Source organism: Oculina patagonica, chromosome 11, assembly GCF_052425735.1.
Source record: "Oculina patagonica isolate OP01 chromosome 11, crgOcupat, whole genome shotgun sequence".
Taxonomy (NCBI): domain Eukaryota; kingdom Metazoa; phylum Cnidaria; class Anthozoa; order Scleractinia; family Oculinidae; genus Oculina; species Oculina patagonica.
In genome coordinates, this window is record NC_135768.1 from 19,651,752 (window position 1) to 19,676,332 (window position 24,581).

The following is a 24,581-nucleotide window of genomic DNA, read 5'->3' on the forward strand; positions in this document are numbered from 1 at the left end:
TTTAATCATGTAATATAAAGTCAATTGTCTACGAATTAACTTTAATTAGTTTATTTAAATTCAATTAAATTAATTACAAAGGTGTAAAGAAAAAATTCCTCCTATATATACTAAGTCTTTTGGCGGGAAAATTTGGAAAAATTTGCACAGAGTTCCCCCTGACAACTTTGTTGACAAAAATTTTAAGAGGGTAACCCCTAAAATTTTTCCCGCCAAAAAATTACAACATAACCCCATCTTATACACAAACTGGTTGAAACTTTTCGATGCCACTTGTACAAGTATTTGTAAGCGAAACGATTTTGGAATCCAATCTCTTATTTGTGTAGAAGATGGTGAACTTTATGGTGATATCTTGTTAAATAGTCATCCCTTAAACGACGAGCAGCTAGAAATCTATTTACAGAAACGAGAAAAGCAGGTTAAAATTTGTACAACTGCAACGTTTCAGCACGACATTGAAGGGTGAAAACACTTATAAATCAAAATCTTTAAGAATGTTTATATAGCCGGGTAACTTGAGGGTAACTTGAGCAATTCCAAAATGTCTCCACCTTCTCAATGTTCAAACAAGGGTGCTGAAACTTTGCATTTGTAGTAATTTTAACCTGCTCGTCTCGTTTATATAAATAGATTTCTAGCTGCCCATCGTTCAGGTCATTGCTATTTAACGTGATATCACCCCATATAAGTTACATTTCAAGAAGATAGGAAAGGCAAGCCATAAGTATTTCGAAAGGAAAAACTCCTGCGTAAATATTTAAACAACTCCCTCCCTCTATGCACGATTGAATCTCCCAACGTCCGTCATTTTTAGCCATTTCAGAAAACACAAACATTTCCGAGTAATTATAAGCCAATTGGATATTTTTATGGCTTGCCAAGTTACCTTCAAGAGATAAAATCGAGCCATGTCAAAACCATTCGTTTCGGTTTGTTACACAAAGCAAGTAAGACAAATATCATCGCAAAATACGAAAAAGATTTAGGCACAACTTTAATTTAGTGCAAGCAATTTCACAAAAATCAAAAAAACCTCGTTTTCGAGTTATTGAAAAAAAATTTAAAGCAATCTCTTTCGAAAACGTTTGCGCGTTGTTAGTTAAATTTCTGCCCTGTGTAGCATTCAGAAACTGGTTTTGACAAAGGCTCTGATACATTCAGTGAGGCTCTAAAGATTAATGTCTGATTATCAAAAAGCACTTCAAAATGTATCGCTATTGTATACCGTCTGTAATTTTTTTAAACGAAGGCGAACATTTTAGTTGAATAAAGAAATATTGCCGTTTTTTAACACGAAGGCGCACAATATAAAAGGACTTGACCCCTCCCACCTTCAACACTGTAAATTTGCATTCAAGTTTTGCACATGGAGGAAGATTTTTGCAGAAAAATGTTTTGTTCCTTTACAAATTTCAAATCTCTTTTTTAACATAAAACCTTACAATTTCTCAAATTTTGACTCATACGTCCTCGACAGGGTGTCAATTTAGACTTTTAGTAAAGTAATGTTAAAATTATGAACTTGAAATGTCAACTTTGAGCGAGTGAAAATGTGAATATGACATTGTGTAAAAAAAATCCATCTTATAAGTAAGCACTTGTATATACCTGAGCGTTGTGAGTCCAGTTCACTAATAAACATAATTAAAATCCATCTTGTTCAGTTTTGCTATAATTTGTTGAAAAACGTTTTTAGTTCGTTGATGTAGGATATCTTTCAACGAAAATTGACAAATTTGATTATAACCATCAATTCTCAGCTGCGTTAACCCTCGGACGTACAAGCAAACTCATACCCCCACCATCGTACAAGGGGGGGGGGGGTGGATGGAACCCCTCCCCGGAGTTTTCGTTATATTAAGGCGTAGCGAAATTATTTTGTACTGAGAAGAAAGCCCTTAGTTTACTCTACAAGATGACAAGATTTTAATTGGCTGTGACGTCACATGACGTCACGTGACGTCATTAGAGCCGCCATCTTGGATCCGCCATCTTGGATTTCAACATTTTCTTAGAAAGTCTCAAAATAACGGAAATTGATGCAAAATCAAGCCAGAATGCTTATGGAATGTAAAAATAAACAAATGTTGCACTTCTGTTTCAAAAAACTGGAAAAAATGAAGAAAAATGTTAAAAATGACGCTTTTTTGCAAGACCTGGTTGTATTTGTGACGTTGCCATGGCAACGTCAAATATCATGGACACATGGTTGACATATCAAAATTTCCGCCAAGGATGAATGAACAGCTACTGAAAGTTTCAGCATTGTAGAGTAAATCCTCTTTTAAAAATTTGGAAAAAACCTTCCGGGGGGGGGGGTGGCATCCACCCCCCCCCCCCCCTTGTACGTCCGAGGGTTAAGTTTGCATTTGACTGACAATTGAGCCCTATAATCCCTCAAATGGCTCATTTTATAGTGCGCTTCGAGTTAAAAAAAATTAGCTCGAGAGATTTGTATTTCGGTGTTTTCTCGATTTACCAAACTGAAACCAGACATATCTTATACAGCCTCACTAAAAATTACAAGAGAAAATATTGGGTTTCTGATCGATGTTTCATGTATAATTCCCTCCCAAACAAAGCTTACAAACTTTTCCGTATCGAAAAAACATCTGAGAATATTCTTCCTTTACCTTTTTTTTCAGTATATGAAATTATTTCAGAAACCCAATTATCTCTAAACGTTATTTTAAGGCGGATCTGCATGTCGTGTGTAGGTGTACGCTAATGTAAATTGTGCGCGATCTAGCGCTTTATTCGCCACAAACAAAAATTAAAAAGTGAATTTTTCATGTAATATTGTGATCATGTCAACTATTGTTAATAGCCTTGAAGGAATTTGCGAACAAAATGAATTTGAACTTTAACAAGGCAATCCACAGCTTTGTTTCTTCGTCTATAGTGTTTCAAATTTTGAGATGAAAATAAATAAAAAAAATTCTATCAACTATGGTCGTAATAATTGTTCAATACATATTATGTGTTTGATAGTTGCAACAAATTCCACACGACCACTTTTTTATTAGTTTTGAGCAAGTGAATTGCTCTTCAACAAACCAAATTCATAATCATATCTCAGCATTTAGAAATTTGCTTTTGCTAATGTTTTTTCCTCAGTAAGGTTTTTGAGAACAAGAATAAAATGTTCAGTGTTGATGTTCTTTAAATTTAAATTTCCAAGTCAATTATACCCTAACATAATTTGTTTTGGTTGACATGATCACGTAACCAATCAGTTACAAAAGGCCAATTGCTACGACAGTTTGATTGCAATATGCAGCGCCACCTTGAAATACTATAATATTTGTGAATGTCTTGTGATATGTTTTCAGAGCTTAGAAATATTGCAGTTTTCAGTCGAAACAAAACTGACAAGAAAACAAACAAAAATGATTAAAATTTGACAAGCTATTTGAAAGTTTTTACCCGTGCAAAGACGCTAGACAGTTCGATTCTATTAAGACACATTCTGATTGTATTTTTTTCACGGATTTTGTGAAAATGCTATTCTGATTGCTCAAAATCAAAGGCATCGGAAAACATGTGCAGACAAAACATCTTTAAAAACCTTTCTGATAAACATGGCAGAATTTAAATTATTTTCTAATGTTTTTGTCCGCGCTTGAATGTCTCTCGAATATAAGTAATAGTTCAGCCGAAAAATAAAATATTTCCAACTGGCCTACAATTTTAGATATTTTAAGCCTAATTCTATCTCAAGAACAGTGCCATTTGTTATCAGAAAGGTTCCAGTGTTACTTAATTCTCAAATAACATTCTTAACTTTGTGTTATTCACTCCTGTTTCGGACTTTCCCTCTTTGAATCCTTCCACTCCTTCTTTTTGCAGACATTTCCAGACTTGACGGTTCTAAAAGTGAAAGGGAAAATTTATTAAGAACAAACAAATCTTAAGGAATAAACACAAGTCCCAAGTTAAAGGCTAGATGCAGCAAGAGGCCTAGATAAAGTTTGATAAAGAAATATTTTGTAAAAGAAAGTAAACTTTCGGCGAAAGAAAAAAGCTTGGAATTTATAGCTTCTATTGCAAGTTGTAGTCTTCATTTAAGTATGATGCATTTTAACAAGGTCTTCGTCGTGAAACTAAACCGAGCACGTTTCGAGGCGCGCACGTGTTGAACATGAAGCAAAGTTTACCGCCGTAAAATATATACTTCGCGTTAAATTGAAGTAAAATTCCAAGAAATAGCAGCTTACCCGGCATAGATAAGAACAGTGTGGTATTGTTTTCCTCCAAGCGGCGCCATCATTTCTTCTCTAAAGTTTCTGCTCGTGAAAGAAAGGAGCGCTTCACATCTAACCCCGTCCACGAACTACTTTGACTGACAAACAATCACCTCCGATCTGCGTGGTCATGAATATGGAAAATTAGATTGGACCAATGGTTGGCAAACAATTAAATCTATGCCTGCCGGTATTCTTGGCTTGCAACCACGTGAGAAGGCGGCCATGTTGGAAGACAAAACAATAAAAAATGTTTTCGCGGAATTTGCTTGAAAAAAGTGTTTAGTTCCTAGTGGAGGGAAACGCTTTGTTCTTGTCCATCAGCATGGCCGCCGTGACATCAGCTGCAACCCAGCAATTCTTTTGAAAATATGTTTTGTTATGGAAAGAACTAACGGCTACAATACAGAATTATTTTTCTTGTTACAACCCAGCGTTTCTTTTTATGTTTTTAGCCACTTTCGTCCCTGTTTATTTTTGGAAAAGTATATTTTTTAAACTAGAGATAATGAATTGTAAAGGTTGAAGAAAGCATTCAGAAGTTTTCATTTTCATATAGTATGATCTGAGTTGTTGGGCCTTTAAATTATTACTTTTTATTTGTTTGCTGTTGTTGTTTCGCCCGGTTTACACGAGCAATTTTCATGTGGCAATTTTTGTGACAACGTTTATTTGCTCATGTATATGAGAAAAATGGTCAATTTTTATGCGACAAATATATTTGTTGACAAGCTGGCGAGTTAGCGTTTTTGTGACAAATAAAAGTTGTCACATAGAAAAATTCTTCGTGTAGACGACTTCTCACATAAAATGTGGCAAATATTGCGTCGGCATATGTGGTGCCCAATCTCCCAAACTCCTACTGAGCACCGTGCGCCCTTATCTCTGTGCTTATCTCTCTCAAATAACTGTTGTGTCACCTACACGATCAAATATATTGAGCCGGGTTAACACGGGCAAGCAGGTATCGCCTCGGGCGACTCTTACGCTTCTTTCGTGATTAGCAACCTCCCGCGTGCATCTGTAACTAAATAGTGCACGAAGTGACGTTCACCATTTGTTAATTAGGGACGGAGCATTTTTTTTATGGGGGGGGGGGGGGGTAAATTACCGAAAAAAATTCCTGCACAGAAAAAACGGCAAAACATATGCTGAAAAAATCGTCATGGGGAGTCATGGCGATTCTTGTACAACCTGTAGGTGAAAATATCTTGCCCACAAAAATTGCCCACTCTCGCCCCACCACCGCTCTCAAAAAAATAATGGTCCCCCCCTTAGCTGCAGTCCTATGTTGAGATCTTCACTAAAAGTTGTTGTTGCCGGACTATAATTCACGAGTGTCAAAGGGTGTGTAAGTGCATTTATTACATTACTAGAGAGGGCCCGATCTTCTAGACTCCAGGAATAAGCGGGGGGGGGGGGGGGGCGCTCTTAAAAAAAAGTTTTTCTCGGCCATACAGGCCTTAGTTGAACCTGAAAATAAGGTGGGGGCCCAGGCCCCTCCCCTAACCTCCGCCACTGATATTATATCTTCGCCAAAGAGGATTTGCTAGACAATTCTGTGTGCAACAAAAAACAACCATCCATGAGCAAAATGCCGAAATAAAGAATGTTGAGGTTTTTGATAAACAAATAATTTACATTGTAAAAAAAAACAACCAAACTTATTATGTTAAATTATTTAGAATGCCCTTACGTTGTCATCAGGATGCAAAGTGTTAACACATCAAATCCTCTAAACTAGTTATATATAATGTATGGGGGCCAGTGTGGAGAATTTCCATGTAACATCAGACACTCAAATCATACAGCACAAGTAGGTTTTAATAAAAAAACAAAACAAAACTATGTAATTAACAACAAATTTCATACATATACATTGTAATGTACAAAATACAAAAAGCATCTGAATAAATCTTTCACTAAGTGTGACTTGTGGGAGAAATATATATTTACATTTATATTATGAATCCTAACTATATTATCTGCGAGTTCGTGGGTCACGGTTAGTGTTTATTACATTACGCACACTTAAATCATTATTATAATTCCCATTGTTCCCATTTGATGCAGCTGGAAAAAAACTGCCACCGTTTCCGTTTCCATTCCCCCCGCCATTGTTGCCACGCTGTTTTAACCTTGGGTCACGTGATGCATCGACTTTAGCCGGAGCATTCCCCTGGGAGCTTGAAACGTCGTGTCTGCCATATGGGTGGAATCTGTGGGACCCTGAATTGGGTCCCATAGCTGGATGGTGATTGTTAGGAGGGGTCATTGCAGACAAGTGTTCCGCACTGTGGTTTTGATTCCTCTGTGCCATGGAAGATGTTGATGTTGCAGTTGTATTTGGTGTATTGGGCGAGGTTTTTCCTTGATCGCCTTGTTGCAGACTCTGTAAAACATGTAAAATGTCCATGTGATCAACATCTGTTTTCTCCCTACAATATCAATACACTGTTGAGCAAACAGGTGATGAGAATATAGAAAATCATCAACTACACTGTAGGAGATATTATCTTGATGTAAAGGGGGTGAAGTCTGCATATGAGCCAAATGGATCATCAGGCTGGAGTTTATTCCAGTTTCCATGGCATGAAAGGACAAAGTATTTTTACTCCCCCGCCCCCCCCCCACCCTTGGATGGGATGCTAGTCCATCGCAGAGTTACCCCCTAGCATTCACTGTGTAAAGAGATGCACTATGAGAGTAAAGTGTCTTGCCCAAGAACACAATAATTATTAATGCGGTGTCACGCCAAGGGCTCAAACCCGGACCGCATGATCTGTCCAGTGCACCAAACATTAGAACACCGTGCCTCCCATAATTATTATGCTACATGGAAATTTGTGGTAAACATTCCAACTTACTGCATCCCAAAGTAACAGCAAAAATTTAATTCTGAATCAGAGGAAGCGAATTCCCTTACCATAATTAAATCCTTTCAGGAGGCGGCAATATAATGAACGAGTGGTTTAGGGCACTAGTCTAGAAATCTGGCCAGAGGCTAGTTGTTCAAGCTCTCTACCCTACTACTAACTGAATAAATTTTGTTCTCAGTTGTCACAAGTTCAAATCACCCAGCACACTTTGTAAATAGCCAACTGGCAAGGTCTGCCCCTTGCCATGTTTAAATAATTATTAAAATATTAGTTTCTATTTGAGTGGCAGGCCTAGAAACTAGCTATCCCCTGTGCCCTAAACAGGGAAAATAATTAATTTTCTCTTGTTTACAAGTCCTAGTGATCTATGTGTAAAATGGAAGTCTAAGTTTCATAAATAATAATAAAAATAACAAAACCAATAACAATAATACTAATAAACTAAATTGACCACTTCCCAAATGGTAGTTTTCAAGGCCAATGTACCAGTAAACAAACGCTGCAGTAAATTATTGTAAATGAACAAAATTATTAGCTGTTAACAAACCCAATTGGCAGGAAGCAGACCTGTTGGCTATTTACAAATGTAGCGGAGGAGTTGACCTCGGGACTACCAAGAACAACACCGGCTAGTGGTCAGAATAGGACTTTTACCCGAGACCTCCGGATTTCAAATCCAGGGCTCTAACCACTCAGTCATACATTAACAATGCAGTTGCTCAGAAAAAAGTTTTGTCATATAAGTACTATGTTTTTTGCTGCTGTCAATTACCTTGGCAGACCTCTCAGGAAACAAAAGTTCACTTCGACAGGTCCACAGATGTTCATCATGTAACATCTGTGGCTTGTGATTGGTAGATTTTGATAATAATATTATAGCAGCAAAAAACAGTGCAACAATGTTGGTGGAGTTTTGAACTTTACGGCTCCCATGCACCAATTCAAAAGCACAGTGTCAGGCACAGTAAGAAAACTCTTACAGACCACAAAGTTCAATCAAGATCACAATTTGTCCAAACAGGGTTTGCCAGTCATTTTGACCGATCACATACATGGCTTTTAAAGTAATAATGATGACCAGAAAAATAATGAACATTCCTGATACTACCAATTTATATCTTATGCGTTAACTTTAATTCTAACAATTTTTCGAACATGTGAAGCGATATGATTATATTTTGCTTAATAGGCGTTTACCGCAAACACCCTCAGATAAAGCATGCTGCACCCTGGGTAAAGAAGGCCAAAGCAGGCGAACGAAGACGATTGATGGAACAGCAAGAGCAAGTGCAGGTAGTTTAAATTTGCTATTTTCAGTATTTTGACTGGTCAGAAACACATGATGACTGAGCTGAAATAAGTTTGGCCTGTCAACATGACCGGCATCTGTCTAAAAATTATTTTGAGCCCTGAAATGCTGCTACTTAGTTCTTACCTGTTTATGCTGCTGAAGAAATTCTGCATTAGGATCACTCATGTTTGGCTGCTCGCAAAACAACATACAGAAACTAAAACAGAAAAAGTAATTATCAAGTTTTTAATAAAATTAAATGTGAATAAAATTTCTTATTAACATAATTGGACTAAAGTGGACCGGGTGTTTATTAAACAAACGATATCTCTTTTTGTCACAAAAAAATGCCTAGAGTTTACAGAATTAAAAGCAACATTAAATTGCAACATCTACAAAACAAGAATAGTACATATGTTATACTACAGGAAGCTATGTGTAAGATAAGTACTGTACCATATACTAACTCTGTTAAGTGTAGCCCCTGTTTATTATAACTGCCACTTTTCCAGATAATTTATGTGTCACATAATTATAAGAGCAAAAATATTAAAAGAGCGCCACCCTTCAATAAGCGCCGTATTCATTAACACTGCAGCACTAATCAAAGCATCAAAAGACTGAATTGTTCGAGAAGTCAAACTAAAAATTAAAGCAAGTGCAGTAGAACTCAGTATCAACCAGCCTCGGAAATTATTCTCCTACATGATTACAGTGCATGGAACCATGATTAAACAAATCTCTATATAACGAAGTCCTCAGCGTAATGAACAATAGTGTACAGCCCACCCAAATTAAAGCTACAGTAAAATGTATGGAGCAGTACCTTCATATGGGAGGTGTGGGACGAGTGGGACGTGATTACCTGAAGTATGCCGTATTGTTATTATTAAGGCCGTTGAGAATTTTAGTGCAATTTGCGGATATTTCACAAGTTTGTAGTAATTTTGAAAAATGTAACAAAATGCAGGAAATCAGTAACATTTCCATGATTATAATCAGTAATCTGTGAATATCAAATAAGGAATTTATAATTCTTCATTTTTCTGGCCATTAAGTTCCAAAATGGGGTGTTACAATGTAATATTATACTGCAGAGTACACGCAGGTAAGTACAGTACTTTCTGTGTTCTCCTGACCTTATGATAAAATGGCATAATAAGGTAAAAGTCTGCATCCAGCCTAGTGGCCCATCTTGTCGGGGCTCATCCCAGTTTCAGTAGCATGAAGGAGGCCTTCCAAGGGGGGTAGCCGTGTCGCAATGTCCCATGTTTCTGAGAGCCCATGTCGCCTAGCTAACAGCTGTAAATGTCGCTGTCGTTTTTTACCCTATTGTGTTGCTGTCGCATTGTGTCGCTGTCGTGTTTCAGTGCCGTAATGATGTCGCTTGTCGCTGTTAAAATGTTCCTATGTCACCAGTATTCAGGGTCATGTCGCTTGTCGCTTTTACCCCTTGGAAGGCCTCATGAAGCAACTAGGAGTATTTCTACTTCCCCCTTGATGGAATGCGAGTCAATCACAGGGTTACCCCCAGCATTAAAATTAATTCACCGGTACCTATTTATACATGTGGGTGGAGAGGCACTAGCTATGACAATAAAGTGTCTTGTCCAATTGCAAGAACACAACACAGTGCCCTGGCCAGTGTTTGAACCTGGACTGCTCAATCCGGAGTCCAGCACGCCAACCATTAGGCCACAGTGCCTGATCCTAAATACTACAGGCTAATAATGTGTCATACTTTTTGTGTTCTCCAGACATTACCAGTATTTATTATATGGCTACAATAGTACGCGCGCTCTGATTGGCTGCTGAGCGGGCATTATTTTCTTGTAATGACCGGGCATTATGAAAATTTTTCTCGGCTCGACGGTTTTTTGAGTTCTGAGTAAAAGCTACTAGCGAGGGGGCAAAAACAACAAAAAATGCCGACAAAATATAACTATCTTTTCAATAACTGAAAGAAAAATATAAGCATACCGATACTTCTTTAGTATGAGCGACCAAGAGAGCCACAGAGAGCGAGTTTTACCTCCAGTGTTTTTTCCCTTGATTATACTCTTTTTTTGAATAGTGCTTAAAGGCCATATAATAAATAACTTATTAACCTCGTCCGTTCGGTTATTACAGGGGAATCTCAGACCTCGACCTTGATGTATTGACCTCGCTGTCGCTCGGTCAATACATCAAGGCCTCGGTCTGAGATTCCCCTGTAATGACCTCACTCTCGGTTAATAAGTAGTATATACTTTTTGTGTTCTCCAGACATTACCAGTATATGGTCAAATGGCATAATATCAGAATAATGAGCAACTATGGTGGTGGCGGACATTAAAAATATTTTATACAGGATCACACATCATGTCAAATTATAATTAATAAAAGGATAAATGCTCTTAATTTACACTTACTCGCCAACTTTCTCCAGGTACCCCATTTTGCCAGTGTACAAAGTCAAGCTTCCTTTCCATAATGACGAGTACCTGGGAAAAGTTCAGTGTAATAAAAGTTATTTCTGGATCAAAGCTAAAAGTATATAAAAGACAGTAAGAAAAAATATAGGCAAGACATTTTTTGGCTTTAAAATGTGTCTTTAAAATTTGTCTGCATAACATAGAGATAGAAAAAATTGTCATTTGTGGTTATGAGTGTTCTAATAAAAGCTATTGAGCAGTACTTTTATGTGGTACTGTTTATTATGTTGTACAAGGTGGTTCTAATTTTTAGGTCTGTGTATGAAACCCTAGTGTGTGACCATTCAAATGAAAGCTATTGAACAGTACTTTCATGCTGTACTGTTTATTATGCTGTGCAAGATGGTTCTAACTTTAAAGTCTGTGGATCACACCCTAGCGTGTGCCCACTAGAATGCGAGCTATTGGGTAGCAATGTTATGACAAAATGTGTGAAATGCATTTACATACAGAGAGAGTGGTAAAGAGTGGTATGTTTGGATTTTGACAAAATTATTTCCAAAAGGACAGGGTCTCTCTTTTTTTGTTTGAAAAACAAACAGGTTTCATTTTTTATGTCCGATTCTATCAAAATGTTCAACACAACCAGCCATAATTGTAATGCGTCAAGCTCCCCCTACAAAGGCACATAAAGAAGTTAAATTTTCAGTCCCCCCCTGCCCCGATCTTTTCCAAAAAAAGAGCTAACCAAAAAAGCCCTTTTCACCTTCAACAACAACAAAAAAATCATTTCTACACTTTCCTACACCTGCCTTAACTGGAAAATTAAGATTTTTTGCACCGGGAATTGATACTGGCTCAAAAAATATCCCTTTCGGCCAAGTGGTAAATTACCCTCCCCTCCCCTACAAAAGCAACCCTTTCACTACGAAATTCACTATTCAAGACAGTTGATGCTTGTTTTGGGCAGCAGGCTTCGACAAGAAAATTTTGCTAACAAATGGCTGTGATTTACGGCCATTTGGTAGTCCGAATTAGCCTGTTTTACTATGACAATTGCCTGGGTACCCCCCGACCCATGGAATTTCCGTGTAAACTAATTTATGCACATATCGAAACGTGAAACCCCACGATCTCGGAACTCAAAAGAATTTGCATTGAACGCATTCCGCAATCGAAAATAACCAGTATACAAGGCGAAGATAGCCTTCCTTACCCTCGAACAAACTTAATGATATCTCCTGGTTGAAGGATTTCGCCAACTTCATCCCAAACAGACACGGTAATCGAGCCTGTTTTATCGGCTACGCGGCATGAGCGAACAACATGAGCCTCTTTCGTTTTGGTAGCTTTCCCTACAAGAAATAGCCGAGATTTTAGATTCAGATCAAACCGAGAGCGGGTCAGAGGACAGGGCAGGCTTACCGACTTCCAAAACTATGAATAAACAGTGTAAGTTTTTTATGCCGGGCCGAATATCTTTGATGTCTGTGAAATGCCTCGAGTCTTCCGCCATAAGACAGTCTTACTGCGCCACTGATCTGCGAACGAATCATTGAACAGCTCTTATAAAAGAACTGATCAGTGACGTCATTGGCACGTGTTCCGCAGTATCGGCTAGGACTTGCGAATAAAGAATATTGGATCGACAATTATTTTCGAGGCTCGAAAAAACTCTTAAAATCGTTCTGGAAGTATCTTCTACTTAGAAATTTGAGTCCTTGCTAATATGTTATCTAGATGGCAGATAAATAGAAAGGGCCGTTATAGGTTCACGAAAAATATATCTCACAGAACGTTAGCTGGGACATGCGAATAAAGAATATTGGATCAACAATTAATTTTCGAGGCTCGTAACACTTTTAAAATCGTTCTTGAAGTATCTGCTACTTAGAAATTTCTGAGTTCGTGCCAATATGCTATCGAAATAGAAATTAGCGTGTCGTTATGGGTCCGCGAATTATAAGGCCCAGTCCACACTGACCCGGGTAAATTTGAAAACGGAGAAATTTGAAAACGCCGCGTAAAATGTTTTCCGTCCACATTATCGTTTTTGTATCATTTTGTATTCATCGTGGTAGAGTACAATAATAAATTATTTTTCGTTTGTCTCACGACGTAGTGACGTGTGATGGAGATCGCGACGTTTCGACTGCACACTGCTAGTCTTCATCAGGCGATAAGGTCGACTGGTTGTGTGTGAACTTATAAAGCACGCTGCTGCGCTGTGATTGGTTGGTTTTCAACAGCTGTTATTGGTGCATTTCGATCCTCACTGTTTCTGTGTCCTGTTGTTCCCCCAGCGGTCCGCTGTCGTACAGTTCTCCTGTTGTTGTGTTTTTTGATCGTGGGCATCTATGCTTCAGGAATTTCAATTCCATTATCCCTGTTGATATTATTAGGGTGAAGTCTTATGTGAATTGCCTCTTTGACCCTGCGTTTGTACCAGTGTGGGTCACGATCAATAAACTTTACCTCGTTCCAAAGCGGGTAGTGTCCGGTGTTGTTGGTGTGTTCTGCAACGGCGGAGGTCTGGGTACGGGCGAGTCGGATGTCCGACTCGACTCAAAATGTTCATCGTCCACACTAACCCGTGTAAATTTGAAAACGATACGCGGTATCGGCCATAGATAAATGGCAGAGCATGCGTTCATTATAACTAGAGTCCGTGCTATATTTAAATTAGGGAATTTTTTCACAATAAATGTTTTTGTCGGCGCCGAGGATAACGTCGATTAAAAAACTAATTTACTTAAAAAATTGCCGATGATCCGTAGATTTTAAAGCTAACCTGACCTGAATATTTAAATACAGCGATCAGTTCCAAAAAGAAGTCAAAAATTCACGGAATAAAGAATTAACTGATTTAGCGTTCGGAGTTTTAAACTTAGGTTGTAAAGCGCAACGTTCAGCTGCAAACAACAAATTAAGCTCGATAATAAAACACCCCTCTGTAACAGACCCAGTGGGACCCGACCCAGTGGATTATTTTCCCCTACCCAGTGAAAATGTAGTCTCCCCGGTACCCAGCGAATATTTTGATTTTACCCGCCTATATTTATGCTTCCCCAGTGACTGTGCGGTGTGACTTATGTCGAATAAACCTATTAAAAAACGAGCCCAAATAAGCCGACCCAGTGGAAAATTGGCCAACCCAGTGACTTTTTTCAGATTCCACTGGGTCTGTTACAGAGGGGTGTAATAAACAAAGAAGTGAAGATGAGTTTTTCAACAATGACACGACAAGGGACAAAGAAAAATTCTGAGTCCCCGACGGGAATCGAACCCATGGCCTCCCAGATACCGGTTGGGCGCTCTAACCAACTGAGCTACGAGAGACTCGTGGTGAGCTGGGCCATTTACTAGGTTGATATGTGACACGTGTCCTGCATACTGCTAGGATCAGCAATGTCGAAATCATCAAGTGTGTTGTAAATAGTAAAGATGGTAAATTTTAAGCTCCGTGATAAATAATGAAGATGAGTTTTTCAACAATGACACGAGCATGGGACAAATTGAAGAAAAATTCTGAGTCTCCGACGGAAATCGAACCCATGGCCTCCCAGATACCGGTTGGGCGCTCTTACCAACTGAGCTACGAGAGACTCGTGGTGAGCTGGGACACGTGTCCTTCATACTGCCAAACACGTTCCTATACTACACGCGTACAGGCGAGATTGGGGCCATTGTTTTTAATAATTATATCTTTGTAAACCTGAAGTGAACCAAAAATGGAAAGGTTACGCGTTTCCAGGCCCGTTGACCTGAGCGTTCCCTGTGCGAACCATCACCCATCTTTCTTGACCTTTCTCTTGCTGTTTTAAAGAGAATCACAAATCCACACTCGTTCGTATACTACACGCGTACAGGCGAGGTGCGCGCCACTGTTTTGAATAAGTATATCTTTGGTAACCTAGAGTTAACCAACAGTGCAAAGGTTACGCGTTTCCACGCGCGTTGGCCTGTCCGTACCCAGGGCGAAACATCACCCACCCTTCTCGACCTTTCTCTTCCTCTTTTAATGAGAATCACAACGCCAAACTCGTTCGTATACTACACGCGTACAGGCGAGGTGCACGCCATTGTTTTTAATAATTATCTGTTTGTTAACCCAGAGTTAACCAAAAGTGGAAAGGTTACGCGTTTCCACGCGCGTTGACGTGTGCGTATTCCGGGCGATACTTCACCCACCCTTCTCGACCATTCTCTTCCTGTTTTAATTAGGATCACAATGTCAAACTCATTCGTATACTACACGCGTACAGGCGAATAAGTGCGCGCCATTTTTTAAAAAAATTATATCTTTGTTAACCTATATTTAACCAAAAGTGGAAAGGTTACGCGTTTCCACGCGCGTTGATCTGTGCGTACCCCGGGGGAAACATCACCCACATTTCCCGACCTTTCTCTTCCTGTTTTAATGAGGATCATGCAACGCCAAACTTGTTCGTAGACTATACGCGTGTAGGCAAGGTGTGCGCCATTGTTTTAAAAAAATGATATCTTTGTTAACCTAGAGTAAACGAAAAGTGGAAAGGTTACGCGTTTCCACGCGCGTTGACCAGCGCGTACCCGCCTTCACCCGCCATTTTCCACCTCTGCATTGGAATATACCATTGGTAGTTTTTAATAACAGGTCATATTCCCCAAGTGATGTTCCCCAGTTTTCCAACTTTGCGTTTCACGTTCGCACTTTTCGCTTTCATCCGGTGCAAATTGTTAAACTAGAATCACTTCGTGAATTTTACCGGGGCCACATTTGGCTTGGCAACCAACGTTTACACTAGCATGCATAAGGGTCGTTTATATCAATAGGTTTGTCGCGCGACATGAAAATATATTTTAACGCAAATATTCTTTAGAGAAAAAAACAACGTGTAAATGAATAATGTGAAAAGAGAAAATGTTAGGGAATTCCTCTTTTTGAACAGTTGAGAATTTGAAAATCTGGCTAACGTAAATATTGCGCGACAAAGGTTATTTGAAACATTCCGTTTTGTCGCATCATTAGTCAAAGCAAGATTTTTACCGTAATTGCATTACATTGATTCATACGAAGACTTGTTTCAATATCACAGGGTGCCCGCGTTTTTAAAAATTGTAAACTATGACAAAATTAAATTTACTTCTTTTGGATATCGTTAAGAATCAGCCTTTTGATTTAATTTAGATTTTATGCCAATTTTTATGCGACAAAGCATAGGCGCCCTTGGCCGGCGTGATTTTTGTGTCTAGTGCGAAGCTCAGACACAATGCTATAACGTTAAAAAATTTGGGTAAGTGCTTCATATAAGGCAAATTATGACGTCATACTAACCAATTTACACTGAGGTTTCTCATACGTGACAGCGTACGCGAAGTATTTTGCGGTATTCTTCTCTGGGTAATAGTAATCGATAATCACTCGTTATTGCCTCGTAACCCGAAGTAAACAACCGAGCTAACGTAGAACAAACGGAACAAGTCTAATTTGAGATAATACCCGATTCCCTCTATAGCGCGCGCCTGCAGGGAATCACGGTAGTTGTATTCATTATATTCTGCGCGAGACTCAGCAACGATGCGCGTTGCTGAGTCTCGCGCATGGTTTGATGAATACAACTACCGTAATTCCCTGCAGGCGCGCGCTATAGAGGGAATCGGGTATTAAGTCATTAACTACGTCAACAAACGTTAACACAATGTGCTCTCGTGCTATCTGTTCACTCGCGCGCGCTCAATCAATTGAATATCCACTCTTAAGTTTTCGCTCATGAAGTAGTCTCTCGTTAAGATTGGGGAACTTGTCGTTCCCCCAAAAGTTATAATCTTTGTCTTGAATGCCCTCCTGCTTTTCGCAAAATGGCGAATAATAATTCAACTGAGCCAGCGATACATCTGAGCAAGTAAAGTTACTATGACAACGATTTTGTCAAAGCGGAAAGCGGTGCCCTGGAAACGAGACGTTGAAAAAACGAAAGGAACGGACAGCATTTTATGACCGGTGCTTGTGCCCCGGTAATTAGATGGCAAGGTAAATTTTGAACAGGCTAATGATATTTTGAACGCCGACAAAACTACTTCGACCGTAAAAAACTTTTGAAAAAGATCACCCACAAATGAGCAGCCTTCTCTAAAAATATTTGATGGAAAATAAACACAAAACCCTCCATTTGGCTTCAAAAATATGCACGGACATTATCTGTTCCTGAAAAAGCTCACAGATCCTTTATTGATACAGATATTTTTTACGGTTTTAAACCAGAATCATGAAGCCAGAATCAAGTAGTGTATGGTCGGTTTTTGTTTTGTAAGTAGTGTTCTTTGTGTTGCAAAAAAAAGAAAAAAAGCTCACAGATTTCGTCGAGCTTCGCTCTCGGAAAACTGTTCGCTTCCAGACAAATATCGGTGCATATTTTCCCGCCAAATTGAGGCTATTCATTTTTTTTTGTGCGTATTCCGTTGGGAAGTAAAGTTCCATTGGCTAAAGTTAATCCTAGCTCTGAAACATTACTTGCTTACAAAAAAGCGGCAGGTGGATTTATACAGCTTTTTACAGGTTGTATTTACAATTTAACTCTTATTTATAGTTAACAATTATTCACCGAAGTGGAGGTAAATATCATCACATTCACCGATAATAAGGTGAATAATTTTTTTAAGTATATACCACACAAGTTGAATAACTAGCGGACCAAAACATCACTTTCGGTAAACAAAGCGACGCGCGAAGGCAGTTTGTTTCTCTTTAGCAGCTCGGAGGTGAAAAGTACTTGGCTAATCACCTACGAGCTAACCAATCAGCGCGCGCGAAAAGCACTATTCGCTTGTGTGGTATATACTAATTGTATATAATCTCACCGACAATAAGCTCAATAGCAGGTACTAGTTTGGCTAATGAACTCAAGCATGAGTCTGCAAAAACAATATTCGGTTATACGTTGAATTGTTATTTTGTTTTTTATAGCGTAGCTTGTAAACAAATAAAACTCAGTCGTCGTAATTTCTCTCCTTACAAGCAACTGGAAAAGTACTTCAAAAATTAAAAATGGCTGAGAGAAAGAAACAAATTAAAAAAAAAAACATTGCAAAATCACCCCATGCTAAAGATGAAGTTTATTGTCCGAACAATCAGTACAAACTTTAATTGAAGTTTAGTTGTTTACAACTGTTTGTTTACCCTCTCACAGCTAATATTGACTTGTAGATGATTTTAGTTTTCAATCCATCAGTAGAGCTCTTGAGGGTTAGGAAAAGCAGTGAATAGCTGAAATATCATAGAATAATGTAAGAACAATTTTTTTGCAAAAGGATTCAGCAAACCTGGCAAATTACCAGAAGTGTAATTAACGGCTCTTTCAGCAACATTCAAGAGCAATTCTATTTACATGCCGATCTTGCCACAAAGGGGTGTCGCTTTTTTAGAAAATGAATAAGTAATGAACAGTTTCACGAAATCGTCAGAATAAGAAGTTTAAAAATTCGCCGCACTGTGTTAGTATTTTGTGTCAGCGTCACCACGGTTACATTCTTTTTGTTGGAAGGCAAAGGAGGCGGTAGGGAATTATTTGGTAACTTTTAGGTGTAAAAACAAACAGTTTGACAACGTAAAAAATCAAATTTTGTTAAGAGTTGAAGATGAACACTATCTTCAAACACAGCAACGGTACGGCAGTCCATCATTCAGGAAATGAAGACAACTCTAGTCTTAAAACTATTGTCATCATAAACTGTGTTCTTAATGCTCCACTAATGCTCATATCCATTCTGGGCAACGCTTTAGTATTGGTAGCCATAATAAGGAATCCTTCTAGTCGCTCAACTTCAATTATTCTGCTCTGCAGTCTCGCTTTTTCGGACCTTCTTGTTGGTCTCGTTGCTCAGCCGATTTATACTGCTCTTCAACTTACGCAAGACCAATCCGTACGCCATGTTTGGAGGATGATTGGGGCTTCTTTATGTGGAGTTTCCCTCTTGACAATAACAGCCATCACTGTGGATCGATTTCTGGCTCTTCACTATCACATGAGATATGCTACTTTAGTGACTGAATCCCGTATTAAATATACTTCAGTAATTATATGGTTGATTTGTTTTCTTATATCGAATTTTCAATTCTGGAGTCTTCGTGTACAAAGTTTTCTGGTGGGCCTTCTTACCATTATTTGTATTGTAATTTCCACATTTTGTTACATCAAAATTTATCTCATTGTTCGTCGGCATCAGTTACATATTCACGCTCAACAACAGGCACTGCAAAGTTCCAATGGTGAAAATAACTTAAACATGATGCGATTGAAAAAAAGTGCGGTGAACACTTTGGTGTTCTACATAGCTTTAGTTACATGTTATTTGCCAGAGTATGTTATATCAACTATCCATGGAATCTCTGACAAGAACTGGCAACCAGAATGGGACTTTGCTCTCACTGCAGTATTCGTGAATTCGTCCCTCAATCCATTTTTGTATTGCTGGCGTCTTCGCGAGCTTCGAACGGCAGTTGTAAAGACAGCAAAGCAGATGTTATGTAAACAAACAGAAGAAAACTAGACACTATCTTAATGAAGATGAATTTTCCAACAATGACACGAGCATGGGACAAAGAAAAATTCTGAGTCCCCTTCGGAAATCGAACCCATGGCCTCCCAGATTTCTGCTGAGCGCCAAACCGGTATCTGGGAGGTCATGGGCTCTTTGTCCCATGCTCGTGTCATTGTTGAAAAATTCATCTTCATTATTTATCACCGAGCTTTAAAATTTACCATCTTTAATTATTATTTACTAGACACTATCTTCTTTCTGAACGAAAAAAGGATATAAATAGAACACAGCGAGACAATAACTTTCGTTTTCTCTCGGTTGTCAGTTATTTTAGACTCGTGTTGGCAAACTCATAAATCAATGAAAAAAACTGTAAATAAACAAGTTAACAACAAAACGACAAATGCATCTTCATTATTTATCACCGAGCTTTAAAATTTACCATCTTTATTATTTACTAGACACTATCTTCTTTCTGAACGAAAAAAGGATATAAATAGAACACAGCGAGACAATAACTTTCGTTTTCTCTCGGTTGTCAGTTATTTCAGACTCGTGTTGGCAAACTCATAAATCAATGAAAAAAACTGTAAATAAACAAGTTAACAACAAAACGACATATGCAGGACCTCGTGATGTTAGATGGAGGTGTAATAAAATTGTTCTCGGTGTGTTGGAGCGTTATAAGGCGTCAGTTGAAATGAGCATACGTAGGAGGTAATATGTCGTTTTTTTCTTCTTTTTGTTGATCGACAGAATTCGCGAGCTTCGAACGACAGTTGTGAGACAGCAAGGCAGATGTTATGTAAACAAAGAGAAAAAAACTGAATGCTATCTTGTATTTTGGACATATCTCACACAGGACAAGATAATAATATTGTGACAGGATGTCAAGGAATCGAATGTTTCATTCCGGTGAGACTTTGAACCTATAGTCATATATTTTTCTTTTAGCGTCCCATGATAATTCTTTGTTTTCTTCAATGTTGGCGTTTTGTTTCTTTCAGCTAAAAGATAATAAAGAACGTTCACAGCCAGCTCCAGGTCATACTTATGAAAACACAATATATCAGCCAGGTCACTGTCCCTTAGAGGAAGATAAAAAAAGATAACAGAAATACCACCTGTACACACACTAAACTGACATGAAGTTTATGGATGTCTCATGTCTCAGAACAAACTTTCACCGCTGTATTTTATTCTCTGAGAGCTAATAATTTATTATTGTCTCATAGATTTTTTCTCAATGAATTAGGTAGGTGTTTGTTACTTGATTGAAGCAGTGAATGAGTGTATTCCCTTTGAATAATGTGTAAGGCAATTTTCATCAAAAAAGAAGCAGTAAATTGCCAGAAAATTAATCAAATCCTCTCCCACCTATATTTGAGACCAGTTTAAATTACTTGCCAATCTTGCCAAAAACCGATGTCCCTTTTTCGGAAACATGAATCGAACAGGTAATCGTACGAACACATTTCACGAAAAAATGTCAAAATAAGGAAAGTTAACTAAGAATCACCGGATGTTTTAGAAAATGCACTAAACTGTGTTGTTTGTTGGTGTTGTTGTTGGCGTATCCACTGTTTGATCACGATCAGCTTTGTTATACTCTTTTCGCTGGAATCACAAGAAGAATACTTTCGTCATTATTAGGTGTAAAAACAAACATTTTAACGACGATAATAGTTCACATTCAGTAAAAAGTTGATGATGAACAATACCGACAAACACAACAACGGATCGGCAGATCATCATTCAGGGAATGGAGACAACTCTACTCCTGGAACTATTATCATCATAAACTGTGTTCTTAATGCTCCACTGATGCTCATATCCATTCTGGGCAACGCTTTGGTATTGGCCGCCATAATAAGAACTCCTTCCATTCGCTCGACTTCACTAATTATGCTCTGCAGTCTCGCTGTTTCGGATCTTCTTGTTGGATTCATTGCACAACCGCTTTATATTGCTGACCAACTCAAAGACGACCGTTCCGTGAACCACGTTTGGATAATGATTGGGGCTTCTTTATGTTTGACTTCTTTGCTGACAATAACAGCCATCACTGTGGATCGATTTCTAGCTCTTCACTATAACGTGAGATATGCTACTTTAGTGACTGAATCCCGTGTTAAATATGCTTTAGTAATTGTATGGTTGTTTAGCTTCCTTGTATCGAGTTTTGACTTTTGGAACACACATGACATATTATTCTTTTAGTCCTACTTAATATCATTTGTCTTATAATTTCCACATTTTCTTACATCAAAATTTACTGTATTGTTCGTCGGCATCAGTTACAAATTCACGCTCAACAACAGGCAGTGCAAAGTTCCAATGCTGAAAACATGACGCGATTGAAAAGAAGTGCACTGAACACTTTCGTTTTCTACTTTGCTTTTATATTATGTTACTTTCCAATGTACATTATACTGACTATCCATGCAATCTCTAAGGGAAACTGGCAACCAGAATGGGAATTTGCTACCACCTTAGTGCTTTGTAACTCGTCCATCAATCCATTTTTGTATTGCTGGCGTCTTCGCGAGCTTCGAACGGCAGTTGTAAAGACAGCAAGGCAGATGTTATGTAAACAAACAGACGAAAACTAGACACCATCTTCTTTCTGAACGAAAAGAACTGAAAGTGAAGAGAACACAACTAGCGAGGCAATAGTTTTCGTTTCTCGGCTGCCTGTTGATAAAGAAGAAGTTATAAATAAACAAGAACTGAAGAACGACATTAGCAGAACCCCTCAATGTTAAACCGAGGTGCACTGACGAATTAAAAGCAGTAAAACGAGACATCTCTAAAGAAGCTTAAATAGTAGATATTAATTAATATTTTGTCCCTGTAAAATTTTAAGTGAAAACCAAATAAAAAACAGCCTCTATAGTACTTTCAATTACACTCACAAGCAATGTAAATCCTTAAATATGTCCTCGCAAATTGAACGCTACCCTAAAAATTCTGTTTAAACAGATCAAGGGCCTCTTAAAATTATTTTCCGTACTGGAAGAAGAATCCTTCAAAAAATGGATAATTAGCAAGCTTTCCCATTTTCACCTGTTCCCTAGCCGGGAGGAAAAAAATACATCCCTGAATAAATAAGTGACAAGTGGTCCCGGTATATAAACCACAAAATAAACAAGAACTGCTTAAGAACTGCTCATTTAAACAAACTCGTGTCAACATTTAAGCCAACTGCAGTTCTTATATAAAGCATTAGTTGCCATGACAATTTGATGATATGATGTCCTGACCCTTTTCACTCCTGATGTCAACATTCAACTTCTTCTTATTAGTCTCATTGCGGTTCTGATGTACTAGTCTAAAAAATGTCCTTTGAAATCGGTTTTCCATATTTTTATAACATCCATGGTTCATCGAAACCTTGAAGCTTCGTTGGAAGACATACCTTTATGATTCAAAATTTGGTTAAAGGGACAGTGTCCCGACTGATCATCGAAAGTCCTCTTTCCTCAGTAATTTCTACACTATATTGCCACCAAATGTACAATTCAATTGTTTAAAAAGATTGTACGGACCAAAATCGAACAAGCATTTTGGGGAAAAGTACATCTTTTGTCCAAAAATGCACGCAACGAAGAAATTGGCGAATTTGACAAAACTTTCCATGTGGTTTGGCGAGAGCTCCTTTTAACCAACCATTTTGAAAAAATTGAAGAAATTTCAACCCGCAAACTTTTGTTAAAAACCTTAACTGATGCACTGCTGATGGTTTTACGAATTTGTCGAATTTTTGTCAAATTCGTCAAACTGCAAACTTATGTCAATAACCTGAACTGATGCACTGCTGACAGGTTTGACGAATTTGGCAAATATGACGAATTTGTCGAAATTTTGTCAAATTCGTGAAGCAAGCTAACTAATGTCATAACGTCAACTGATGCACGGCTGACAGGTTTGTCGAATTTGGCAATATGACGAATTTGATTAAATATCGTTAAATTTGTTAAACAAGAAGCACATTCTATCAATACAAAATTTTTCATCCTTGGCAAAATTTCGTCGAATTCGCTGCCTACTTTGAACCCTTCTCCTTTGCACATTCTATCAAATTTTCGTCATAGGTGAAATCTCGTCAAATGCGCCAATTTCATCGTTGTGTGCATTTTTGGACATATCTCAAAAAGCACAGGATTTCATCAGATATAATTTTGTGACAGGATGTCAAGAAACTGCAAACGTTTCATTCCGGTGAGACTTTGAATCTACATAGTCATATATTCTTCTTTTAAAGTTAATATTTCTTTGTTTTCACCAATTTGGTGTTTTGTTCCTTTCAATTTCAAGATAATAAAGCGCATTGACAGTCAGTTCCAGGCCATACTTACAAAAACACAATATATTAGCCGGGGCACTGTCCATTTAAGGAAGATAAAAAAGGAAAAAAAAGACCACCTGTACACAAACTAAAGATGAAGTTTATGCCTGTCTCATTGTTCAAACAATCAGGACAATCTTCAGTTTAAGTTTGTTTACCGCTGTATTTGATCTTCTTATCAGCTAATATTGTCTCATAGTTGTTTTTTCAATCTTTTAAGCAGGTGCTTGTTGCTTAATTAAAGCAGTTAATGTCTGTATTACCATTGAATAATGTGTAAGGCGAATTTTTATCCAAAAAGGCGCTGTAAATTGCCAGAAAATTAATCAAATCTTCTCAGACCTATATTTGAGACCAGTTTAAATTACATGCCAATCTTGCCAAAAACCGGTGTCTCATTTTCGGAAACATGAATTAAACAGGTAATGAACACATTTCACGAAAAAATGTCAAAATAAGGAGAGTTAACTAAGAATCACCGGATGTTTTAGAAAAGCACTAAACTGTATTGTTTTGTGTTGGCGTATCTACTATTGGACAATCTTGGTTATATTCTTTTCGCTGGAACCAAAAGGAGAATAATTTCATTATTTTTTAGGTGTAACATCAAACATTTTGACGACGCTAAGTGTACATATTAAGTTTAAGGTGATGACGACCAAGGGATCGGCAGACCATCATTCAGACAATGAAGACAACTCTACTCCTAGAACTATTATCATCATTAACTGTGTTCCACTGATGCTCATATCCATTCTGGGCAACGGTTTGGCATTCGTCGCCTTAATAAGAACTCCTTCTATTAATTTTGCTAGCCTTCAATGATTGTGTTTTTATTCGCCGAGTTTAAAGGATGTAGCTGGGCTAGAAAGGGTTCAGTTC

The 24,581-nt window shown here is 38.1% G+C and overlaps 2 protein-coding genes and 1 pseudogene across 2 annotated transcripts; 2 read left to right on the top strand and 1 right to left on the bottom strand.

Moving 5' to 3' along the window:
• Positions 1-6,080: 6,080 nt before the first annotated feature.
• Positions 6,081-12,385, bottom strand: LOC144629883 (uncharacterized). Its single transcript, XM_078488127.1, has 5 exons — positions 12,257-12,385; positions 12,048-12,186; positions 10,829-10,900; positions 8,562-8,634; positions 6,081-6,639 (listed from the first exon to the last, which is right to left on the bottom strand). Exons 1-5 carry the CDS (start codon positions 12,345-12,347, stop codon positions 6,229-6,231), a joined length of 786 nt encoding a protein of 261 aa, XP_078344253.1. The 5' UTR covers positions 12,348-12,385; the 3' UTR covers positions 6,081-6,228.
• A 5,746-nt stretch (positions 12,386-18,131) lies between these two features.
• LOC144631141 (histamine H2 receptor-like) lies at positions 18,132-19,654 on the top strand. Its single transcript, XM_078489528.1, has one exon. It carries the CDS (start codon positions 18,449-18,451, stop codon positions 19,358-19,360), a length of 912 nt encoding a protein of 303 aa, XP_078345654.1. The 5' UTR covers positions 18,132-18,448; the 3' UTR covers positions 19,361-19,654.
• A 1,314-nt stretch (positions 19,655-20,968) lies between these two features.
• On the top strand, positions 20,969-22,070 carry LOC144631023 (melanocortin receptor 4-like; annotated as a pseudogene).
• The last annotated feature ends 2,511 nt before the right edge of the window (positions 22,071-24,581 follow it).